This window comes from Atta colombica, unplaced genomic scaffold, assembly GCF_001594045.1.
Source record: "Atta colombica isolate Treedump-2 unplaced genomic scaffold, Acol1.0 scaffold56, whole genome shotgun sequence".
In the NCBI taxonomy this organism is placed as follows: Eukaryota; Metazoa; Arthropoda; class Insecta; order Hymenoptera; family Formicidae; genus Atta; species Atta colombica.
In genome coordinates, this window is record NW_017259546.1 from 357,821 (window position 1) to 369,945 (window position 12,125).

At 34.2% G+C, this 12,125-nt stretch overlaps 1 protein-coding gene across 1 annotated transcript in view; it reads right to left on the reverse strand.

Moving 5' to 3' along the window:
- Window positions 1-4,398: 4,398 nt before the first annotated feature.
- The window catches only part of LOC108692022 (transmembrane GTPase Marf), a 132,262-nt gene continuing 124,535 nt past the window's right edge, over window positions 4,399-12,125 (reverse strand). Inside the window, exon 11 of the mRNA XM_018200108.1 lies at window positions 4,399-4,603. Coding sequence (XP_018055597.1) covers window positions 4,399-4,603 — 205 coding nt within the window. The remainder of the gene's footprint in view (window positions 4,604-12,125) is intronic.

Sequence of the window (12,125 nt, forward strand, 5' to 3'; positions counted from 1 at the left end):
TTATGATGTCAGACTGATGGTTAAAACTTTGGAATGTTGTTCATAATCATGACATTGACAATTTACAGGTCACATATTAAAATTTAATTTGGTCCAAGATTTAAGATCATCAACAGCTGTTTAAAAAAACTTTAGAGATGTTTAATTCGGTCTAACATCAATCAAATTGAAAATTTAAAAAGACGTTGCATTCGTTTCTTTGACAGCTACAGCTTTTATTGAAAGAAAAAATCAACTTCCATTAAAAAAAATAGTTATGACAAAAAAATCTGAGAAGTAGTATCATCTACTGACAACAGTATTTTCCGGCAATTATTCAGAATAGGGGAGGCAACTCTGATGATCTTGTCCTCGATATATGTTATCAAGGTCATGAGAATGACTTTTCCAACAAGTTTTAACCGTTGCTTTGTTCAAAAGTTATAAACAAAAAAAAGTTTAAAAATAATGTTTTATTTCTACTGTTACATATACAGTATTAAATACTATTTTATTCTTTCATTTACATTTAATAAGTATATAATAACCTAATCCAATTATTATTATATACCCATTAAATGTAAATATTTGGAAAGTTTAATGATATATAATAACCTGACCTTAACCCTAACTCAACCCAACTTTCGCGAGGAAAGTTGTACATTCAAGAAGCAAAGTTTTATTAGGTTTACTTTCCACACGAAATGAGGACTATCTCACAAAAAATACTTCGTACGTCTAAATTTTGGTTCGTCTATTTCGATGATAATTTCTGAGCCGCCTAATTTATTGATATTGGTCAACCATTGATTTATATTATTATAGTAACTATAAAATGTAAACAATATAATGATTTGAAAAATGTGTTCTACATCGATATAGTATTTACTTCACGGAAAAAATTGATCCAATCCATAGCAGTCGTAATTTATACTTCAGTTTGTAATAATTGTTGTCGTGATAAATTCATCATTAAAAAAATAACAAATAATGCGACATACTTTTACTATATCCAAATGTGCTTTTGAAAATCACATATTTGTTAATGCACTTAATTTAAAAATGCATATCTTTCTTTGCCGTTTTCGTCCATGTATTTACTTATAATACGTATTAGTACAATGCATTAGCAAGCGAATTGTCTTGTTTTAATTGAATCTCTTTAGTACACCGTGGTAATCACAAGTAATACGCTTTCAAAGCACTCCTTTAGCATTTAAATAATTTATTAAATCGTTATAGTTATGCGTTAAATAAATGAATTCATAAAACAATATGATTGAATATATAACACTTATTGTGGCTATGTTCCATTATATGATAGTATATGATTAATATAATTTCAAAATGAAAACAAACACATATTATTCCGCCCCCCGAAGGGAAAAGGGAGTAAAAGGGGAGGAGTGAGAGTCGAAGATGAAAGTCGTGCGCCCCTTTATAGGGGGAGATGTTAAATAGTACTTAATATCGCACATGTATAGCAGAAATAATACATTATTTTTGAAACTTTTTTTGTAGCTTATAACTTTTTAACGAAGGACAAAACTTGTTGGAGATCAGGATCATGCTTTTGACAACATATATCAAAGTCAAGGTCATCAAAGCTGCCTATTTTGAATAATTACCCATTTAAATCGTGAAATTTTGGTATGTTTCTTTCTTATTGATCTCCTTTAGCTTTAGAAAAAATCGATTGAATAAATTAACCTGTAAGTTAAATAATTAAGTAATGTTGTCAACATCATGATTGTGAACAACATTCCAAAGGTTTTAGCCATCAGTCTGACATCTTGGGTAATGCAAATACAGCAGTATTGTACTTTCAAGCATCATAATTCGAAAAGAAATAAAAATGAACATGAACTTTATTATAGTGTTTTCAAAAAGTCTTGAAGATAGTTATAAAAATGTTGTACCTTTCAGTGCAGCAAGTAATAATTAATTTGCCTGAAGGACGAACCCCTTGGAACCCGAGGAGCGCTGGGAATGATGCACGAAGGACGGCGAAGAACATACACTTGACTACTTTTTACCAACTTATTTAAAATAAATTTATTTAAAATAATTTCTCTTTTTAATTGCACCTGTTTAGTGTGAACAATAATATTTGAACTTTGCGTTAAACATTTGTGGTTAAGCGTGGATTATATATTGTCGTTCACGCTCACGATATTACTTAAAGCGGATGTAACAGGACACTCGACGTGGGACGTTCGCGACACGCGTAATGTGACGTTAGATTCACTTGTCAGATAAGACTCCCGCGATTTGCGATTAGGCCAAATATAAAGAAATGCGCGATGTCTTATCGCGCATTCTGGCGATCGATATGATCATATATAATCATGACGGACGTCGTTCGCGCGTAGTTCGCCAAATCTTGTATTTCCGCAGCTCGCTGCCGAAATGCAAGGCTTACTTGTGGTAGTTTTCGGGGTATAAAATATGTAATACAAAATATGTAATAAAAAATGAAAGGTTTTCATTAAAAATTTTATATAATCTTGACTTGATCTTAAGGACATCTTTTCAAAATCAACCAAGGTCACCAATTTCTTTCTCCCTTGAAATAAAACTTTTGTATGAAACATTTTTGTCTTAAACTTATAGATTTTGAGAAAATGGACTAGATAAATTAAAATAGTTTACCCTGTACATCCACAGATTTTGCAAATCGTACTTGCTTGCTTGCTTATTCACACTTTGTACATTTTGATTTTATCATCACATTGGCAGATATTTTAACTGCTGCATAAATAGCGGTTAGGACTCACTTTCTGACAATTTTGTCATATTCTGAAGACCATAGAAAGAAAAAGTGTTATCTTTTAGTTGCTGAGTGCACATGAATAATGAACTGAATTGAGAGATTCGATAATAAAATAATAGACTAGAAACTTGAACTATCACGTGCAAAATAATCAAAGTGAGTACTGTGAACACTATAGATGTAGAAGACTGTGATAAGAATATTTCACAATAAATAGTAAATTCATAGATTTTGTTAATAAAAAAAATAATTCTTTATAAAATGAAATGCGTGAAATTGTTTAAAATATGCATTAAATATATATAGGCAGAAATAAACATACAGTGGAACTTCCCTAACTTCAATACTCTGTAACTTCTTCATTTTTTCTTCCATATATGTACATGATGTCATGTGTAAAAATTTTCAGTGTTAAAATAGATTATGTTGTATTGACATCTGTGCAAACGTTCTCATTGTAATGCTGTTTCTTTTTAACATCCTTAATGTACGAATAGGAAAAATCTCCCTAACTTCTCGCGGCCTCGCGTAGTAGAAGTTATGGAAGTTCGAGTGTATATTTTTAGAATATTTTTATATATATTTTCATTTTAATTTTATCTTCATATCTACATATCTCCTAAGAAGGTGTATTTATATAGAAATCGGCAGTTTATTAATTAGTAATATATATAATATTTGCAAAGTGTATGGACGTATACATACGAATAAATTTATTAAAATACGTGGTTTCATTTATTAAACTTATTAAACTATAAAGTCATTGCTCTTATGTAAGTTGATTATATTTATTCATACTTTTACAATTACATATATTTTTCAGTAAACATACAGTCTAATAAAAAGATAAATTTTAAATCCATAACACATACAAAAGCGAAAAACAATAAGAAGCATAAGTAAAACATACATATGAAGTTAGAAAATGTAAGATTGTGTTATGTTCTCTGCCGTGAATAATCAATTCAAGCTTACTGCTTATGTTTTTTTATGTTTCCAGCTTTTTATGTATGTTTTATATGCTTTCTCTTTTTTAATATATAAGACTGATATAACCTATAATAAATCTAAGATAAGATAAGCATAATTTAATCTGAGTCTCTTAAAGGACAACAATCTTTGATATATTACTTCTAAAAATAAAAAATATGCATATATATAAATTTGCTTTTAATTTATTTGTTATATAATAATTACATTATTTATTGAAAAAAAAATTATTGCTAATATTAATAAAAATAAATTATTTGACATAATTTATTATAAAAAATTGATTTTCCTGCACATTAAGACTAGAGTTTTTATTAGGTAGAAACATTTAATTCTTTTTAAGAGATCGTGTTTCATATTTATTTCATAAATTTAAATATAATTGTCCATTTCTGTTATTTGACTTATGTGATATAAAAATCATATTTTTCATGTACACATAGATAACCGCAGTAATTTATCAAATAGAATATAAATCTATATTTATGCATATACGTGTCTATCATTCATTGTCATATAAGACTTTAATTATTATTTCTAAATTAAAAACTAAAATATTAGATATTTTAAGCAATTACATCTATCCTCTAATTATTATATTCTTCAAAATATTATTTATGCAATTTAATTAAATGTGTATAAAACACATTATTAATTTAATTTAATGGTTTTAAATAAGCTGCATCAAACGTATCAAGTTCATTTATTAAAAAGTTGGCTTCGTTTCGAAGATGCTTTGCCTTAGCTGCTGCTTTTTCCAATACTGCTAAATTATTTCCTATAATTTTCAGTTCGGTATCCATTTCAGATGTTGTTTCATCTACTAAATGACAAAGCCTTGCAAATGTGCTGGAGAGCTCTCTATATATAATTATATCAAATATTATTATGAAAAAGAAATAAAAAATAATTATATTATTTTATAATTTAAAAACATTTTGAATTAAAGTTTAAGAAATAATTTCGAGAAAAGGATGTTATATTATAAATCCATTAAATACATGCATTGAAAATAATATGAATCATAAGAAATCGAAATTTTATTATATTGTACTAGTTCATTTCATAATTTCAAAGTATCAAATAGCTTTTTAAAAAACAAAAAATAATCAAAGTAAAATTATTTCTTATACATATTTATATACTGTTATATCTGAATATAATAAATCTTGACATTAGGAGACTCAGCTCCAATTATCTTGACCTTGACATATGCTGTCAAGTAACTTTGCTTGAACAACTATGGAATGATCTCTTATAGTTCGGAAATATATAGAGTTAACTATAATTTTAATAAATTTTAGACAGATCCATCTCATATATATACTCTTCCTCTTTGGCTAGGAATGTTCGACTTTCTGCGCAAAGCGAGATCCATCACCTCCATCATGCTTAGAAGCACATGACTTTTTACCTTAAGAAGCGACCTTCGCTGCCTAGAGATGCACAACTTTTCATGTGGTGGATCTTGTCTCGCGCGGACAGTTAAATGCCCCTAGATAGGGCGGGAAATGAGATGAACCTCGCTTTATGTGGAAAGTCATTATATAAATAAGGAAAGTGTGGGGTAGTTCCATAGATATAGTATCTCTAGATCGAGCGTTGTCAGAAATTTGAAGAGTGATGGTAGACTCTACTAGAAAAGAGCGCGGTTAAGTTCATGGCACATACAAAAACGTAAGACGTAAGCACTGAGGAAATTATAACTGGATTCGCTACTGGCCTTACGGTCTCTATCGTGATTAACCAATTCGCTTACTGATTACATCTTACTGCCTTATGTTTTTATATGTGCCATAGACTTTAGAGTGTCTCCAGGCAGAGTACAATAGAGAGTCTCACAGGGAGAGAGTGGCAAACTTCATAACGTGATTTGGTTTGCTCTGATTGGATCGTCATCAAAGCTCCATATTCACGGATGCAAAAATAGTTTAGAGGTTTGTTCGTGTCGCATGTTCCAACATGCTCCTACTTCCTCTAACCGTAGCTCCTACTCATTCAAACGCGCTCGTTAGAGTGAGTAGGAAAATGTTGATGCATGTTGGAGTATGCGACACGAACAAACTTTAGAATAGATTAGAGAAGAGTTAAAAAAGTCGGAGTTCGTTTTACAATTGGTCAAGTCTTTGTAAGTCTTTGATACATATTATTAATCTTAGAAGTATATACCTTCTTCTATTATACAGGGTGGGCCATTTAAAATTTGGAATTTAATTTGGCTCTAAAAAAAAAATGAATGTTTTTCAAAGTTTATGGCTTTATTGGAAAGATAGTACATTGCCATTTACCGAGGTCTTTATTCAAAATTCTTCTCAAAGAAGTGCGTGAAATGTTCAAGTTTTGAAAACGAGTTGGCGAGTTGATGTTGATGGTTGTTCAAGCACACTCTGAGCAACAGCAGCAATGTTTTCGATTGACCTTACTGGACGAGCACGAACGAGTTGCTTTATCCAATAAGGATCCAGTTTGCCGAATTCGCTTTACAAATTGAGTCACAAACTGCGTTGAAGGCATTTCTTTTCTACCAAATTTTCCACGTAAATTTCTTACAGTTTGGGTTGAAGACTCACCACTTTGGAAGTAAGTTTTCAATATTTCCCAATTTTGTTCAAGCGTATAGCGACCCATTTCGTAAATGTCAAACAAAAAACTAAATTTCTGATACATCATAAATGTTATTACGCTTTTCAAACTCAAAATAACCGATAGTTGAAATTCCAAACGCTAGATGACCCATCCTGACATGAAATAAATATACATGAAATAAAACTACATTTTTACATGTTAAATCTGTTTTTTTTTGTGCACATTACGAAATGCCTATCAGTTGCGGGATTCTCTAAACATTTTATCGACAATTGTCGCTATCGTTAACTAACAACAATAAGAACTGCGCTTTCTTCCAGGATTGTCCTATCATTAGCTGTCCGTAGTCAACGATAGCGATCATCGATAAGATGAATTAGAGAATTCCGTTATAGTGCTCCAAGATGCACAAACTCTAATAAAGAAAGATATTGCTGCATTATATCTAACCAAAATCTTACATTGAAACAAAAATAGATTGGTGCTGCCGAAATTCCCGATTGGAAACCTTCAAAATCAGCTTTTGTAATATACATAAAATATCTAAAATGTAAAAATTCATAATTTTATTTTATATCACGTACAGCACGTAATATCGCAGCAATATTGCAATAAATCAGAAATATTACATATTACAATGTATTATAATATCACAGAAATATTACTAATATATTACATGTGTTAATAAATAACATTGAAATATCACAGTAATTATTTCACAATAGCATTGCTACAATTTATTACAATAATATTGTGGCAATATAACGTATTAAAGAGCAGAATGATACATTATATATTATAGAGTCTTTCAATAGGGACGCTCGAAATTTGTTAGATCATAGTAGCCATGTTGTTAAAGTGACATCTGTCAAATTTATTGTGAATTGTTTAGTAATGTATGGCAAATCACCATGGAAGGTCATAGTGTTGAGCAACGTGTGTAAATCATAAAATTTTAATATCAAAATTAGTGCTCCATTCGAGAAACGTTCCGCGCATTACGTGATTTTTATCTTCGCCACAACCGTCCTGTCGAGTCGACTATTCGACGTTTGGTGGCCAAATTCGAGTCAACCGGTTCAATAAATAATCAGCCAATACGTCGCCGAAACGCAAACGTCTGCTGAAAACATCGCTGCTGTGCGTGAAAGTGTACGGGAAAACCCGAGGCGGTTAATTTCTCGTCATTCACAAGAACTTGGCCTTTCTACGACTTCAACTTGGCGAATTTTGCGTCGGGACTTGGGTCTGCACTCCTATAAAATTCAACTGACTGAGGAAGGTCAGTTAAGGTAAACGACCATAGACAACGCCATGTGTTCGCTGATTGGGATCTGGAACAATTGGAAGTTAACCCAAATTTCGCCAAACAAATCATCTTTAGCGATGAGGCCCATTTTGATGAATGAATATGTGAACAAGTAAAATTGTCGAATTTGGGACGATACCAATCCACGCGAGATACACCAGCTTCAAATGCATCCCGAGAAAGTCACTGTTTGATGCGGATTTTGGTCTGGCGGAATGATCGGTCCGTACTTCTTCTAAAACGAAGCGGGCGTTGCCATAACCGTCAACGAGCGCTACAGATGATAAGCAACTTCTTGTGGCCTAAAATGGATGATATGGATACCGATAACATGTGGTTGCACCAACAGGATGGTGCTACGTCCCACACACCGCATGCCACGATGGACATTCTGCACAAGCGATTTGAGGGCATGGTTATCTCGCGCGGCGGCGAACTGGCCACCGAGATCGTGCGATTTAACGCCTTTAGATTTTTTTCCTTTGGGGCTATCTTAAATCGCAGATCTATACGAATAAACCGCAAACAATTGCTCTCAAAGTCAACATAACAAACGCCATCCAGCAAATTCAGCCAAATTTATACGAGAAAATCATCGAAAATTGGACCGCCCGAATACGTGTCACCAAGCGAAGCCGCGGCGGACATTTGAGCGACGTTATATTCCATACTTAATGCCATAAAATATTTTTTCAAATAAAAAAAAATTGAATGGATATCTCACACACAACTTGTTTTATTTACATTCAAAAATCGAGCGTCCTTATTGAAAGCCCCTTTAATAATTTTAGTAACATTTCTATGATGTCTACTTAATATTAAACATCATTAAGACATTAATTATCAAAATTATACGTACACATGTAGGGTAAAGACAACTATAAAAACAGTTGGTTTAACGACTTCAACGAATTCTCCCTGTATTATTAGATGTACAACTTTGCTTCCGCCGTTTTTTTTCCGAAATTCGAGGCTTTATTGTAAAAAACTGGTTATACATTTATGATTCAAAGTATTGTCCATCGCTGGCCATTACTTTCTCCCATCTTTCGGGTAGCGTACGAATCCCGCGTCGAAAAAACTAGTCATCTTTTGAGGCTATCCACGAATCGATCCAATTTTTTACCTTCTTCATAAGACCGGAAATGCTGGTCAACCAGGCCGTGTGCCATTGATCGAAACAAGTGATAGTCAGAGGGAGCAACGTCTGGAGAATACGGCGGGTGGAGTAGGACTTCCCATTTCAACGTTTCCAAGTATGTCTTGACCACTTTCGCAATGGGGTCGAGCATTGTCATGTTGCAAAATCACTTTATCGTGTCTCTCGTTATATTGCGGCCGTTTGTCTTTCAATGCTCGGTTCAAACGCATCAATTGCGTTCGATACTGATCGCCTGTGATTGTTTCAGTCGGTTTTAACAGTTCATAATACACTACGCCGAGCTGATCCCACCAAATACAGAGCATGACCTTGGACCCGTGAATATTCAGTTTGGCCGTCGACGTGGAAGCATGGCCGGGAACTCCCCATGATTTTCTGCGCTTGGGATTATCGTAATGAACCCATTTTTCATCCCTAGTCACAATGCGATGCAGAAATCCCTTCCGTCTTTGCCTTTCAAGCAGCTGTTCACAAGCAAACAAACGTTCAACATCTCTCGGCTTCAATTCGTACGGCACCCAATTTCCTTGCTTCTGAATCATTCCCATGACTTTGAGGTGTTTTGAAATGGCTTGTTGAGTCACTTCCAATGATCGTGCGAATTCTTCTTGATTTTGACACGAGTCTTGCTCAAGAAATGCCTCCAATTCTGCATCTTCGAAAATCTTCTCTCTTCCACCGCTGCCGGTCTTCGACGTCAAAATCACCGTTCTTGAAGCGTTGAAATCACTCACGACACATTCTTTCACTATAGCGGCTTCACCATAAGTATTTGAGAGCATTCGATGAGTCGCAGATTTCTTCATATTGAAGCAAAAAATTAAAATCTCCCGCAAATGACGAGAATTTGGCTCGTAAACTGACATTTTTAATCGAGAATAACTTTATGATGACACAATCGACTAATGTTTCTATGGGGTTATGTTGACAGATGCCCAAATTTATTGTATGACGTCTATGATCTATTTATTTCGACCACCACTTACTGTTAAAGCCATCTATAGGAAAACGGCGGAAGCAAAGTTGTACATCTAATATATATATATTAACTATACGTGAGTTTTTTGACAATATTTATTGATATCTCACAGTTATACATCTATAAACATTCAGGATTCGTGGATCATTGAAGAAGCAGTTCCCATACGATCGCAGAGGTCAAGCAATACTAGATGACGTACAGCTTTGAATGAGTTAGAATCATGAAATTAGATCCCGATTTCAGGAAACCTTTTTCATAATTTTTTTCATAATTTTGTCGAATATAATCTGGAATGCTGAACACTAATATTCATTTTTAGCAGTAACACAATTAATTTTTCCAATAATTATCTGAATAATATTCAATAATCTAATAGTTTTTCTCAATAGTTGACAAAAAAACTGAATAATCAAATAGCCTTTAAACTACCAAGATCCTAACTAACTAACCGGTAATCTAAAAGTTTATAGGTGAGTGGTTTAATCCCAAAAAATAGCTTAGAAAATGCACTAACCGACGTTCTAGTGACTGAAAATGATTTAATTCGATTCCTCATATTATTCTGCGGAAAAACATATATATATTTTATTTTTTTATGTAATCATTGAATAGTTACAAATAATTGGTTGTTTAAAAAAATCTAAACTTCGAATAAAAATTCCGAAAAAATTCTGTAAGCTTATTTGGACAAAATAGACATTTTTTGTCTCCAAGACTTTTTTGTTTACATCAATAATATTTGAGATAAAAAATCTCTAAATATAAATCTTTAAAAGTCTAAAAATGACTATCATTATACTAGTCATCCAATCAGTATAAATAAAAAACGAAAATATTCGACCAATCTTAAACTATAACAAAAATTTTATTCAACATCAATTTATTAATATCAATTCATTATAATCAATTCATATAAATTTTATTCAATATCAATTTATTAATATCAATTCAATACTTTAATCGATATTTCGAAAAATTGAATTACAAAATGGCGGTTGTTCAAAGATGAAATTCGATTTTCATGAAAAAAAAAAAGATATTTTTCGTTCATTAAAAAAAAGCATTGGAAAAAACATCCATCAATTAAAGGCTAAATTTACATGTCTAAGAAAAGTAAAAAATTTCAGATTGATGCGCAATGATTTTTGAGATATTGTGGTCACCGATTTGAAAAAAACATGTTTAAAGTTTCAAGTGCAGTTTAAGCTAAATTGAGAAATTTATTGATAAATTTTTAGATTAGGGGACCCCTTCCCCCTCCCCTAATGACCTAAGATTAGAATTAGGATTAGGTGTTGGAAATGGCGCCTTGGAAGACGGAAGCGATCTTTGTCTACGACAGCAGGCGGAGCCGCTTCCAGCAACAATCCAAGTGGGAACAATGACGGTGAAAGTGGGACTCCAGATGAAATATCTGGACCTCACCATTAACGGCCTTTGAGAGTTCAGCGCTCACTTCGAGCGGCTGATTCCCAAGTTGGGCAAGTTAGCTGACGCCTTGACTAGCATCATGCCCAACCTTCACGACTCTGGTGCAGCGGCGGAAATACATGCACGCCGTCCTGATACGATGCGCCTAGGATACGGAGATGGCAAGCGCTCGATTTCGTCAGTATATAAATCTAGCGCAGCGCCGCTTCGTCCTCTGTTTATCGAAGGTATACAGAACGATGTCGCTGCGATAGTCTTCGCGGATGTTTCTCCCGCGGACCTCCTAGTGACGGGACGGGCCAACAACTATCGTTGGCTGAAGGCGTATGCGGAGGAAGCATCCGCCTCCTCGCGCCATCGAGGCCATGAGAACATACTCTCATCAACCTATGGCAGCAAACTCCAGCCTGGAGTCAAGTTGAAGTCGGTAACAGCCCTTTCATATCATTCCTTTTTTTCAATTCTCCGCAGGTACTAACCAAAGCATTCATGCCCCGTGAGCACCTTCATGCAAGTGCTCGGAGCATGGATGCTTTGGTTAGTACCTGCGGAGAATTGAAAAAGAATCAACCACGTGGCATGCCATCACTGTGATGTCGAGATAGACTCGGCATCAAACACGGTGCAAGAGTGCCCGGTGTGGACCGCGGAACGCGCACTCCTCGTTGAGACAATAAGGGAGAACCTCTCTGCCCGGTTTGAGAGGCCTGCACAGAAAGGGATCGTGAAAGGATCTCCTCCTTCAGCGAGGCTATCATGGTTCGAAAGGAGGCTGAAAGGGAGAAGAAGCGAGGAGGAAGGGGGACACCAGAAGCTCCGCGATCCTCCCCCCGTCGACAGCCGGGCGATCTCATCCCCTCCCCTCCGCCGACGTGTGCTGTGATCAAGACGATGATGAGAGCGTCGTGGTTCT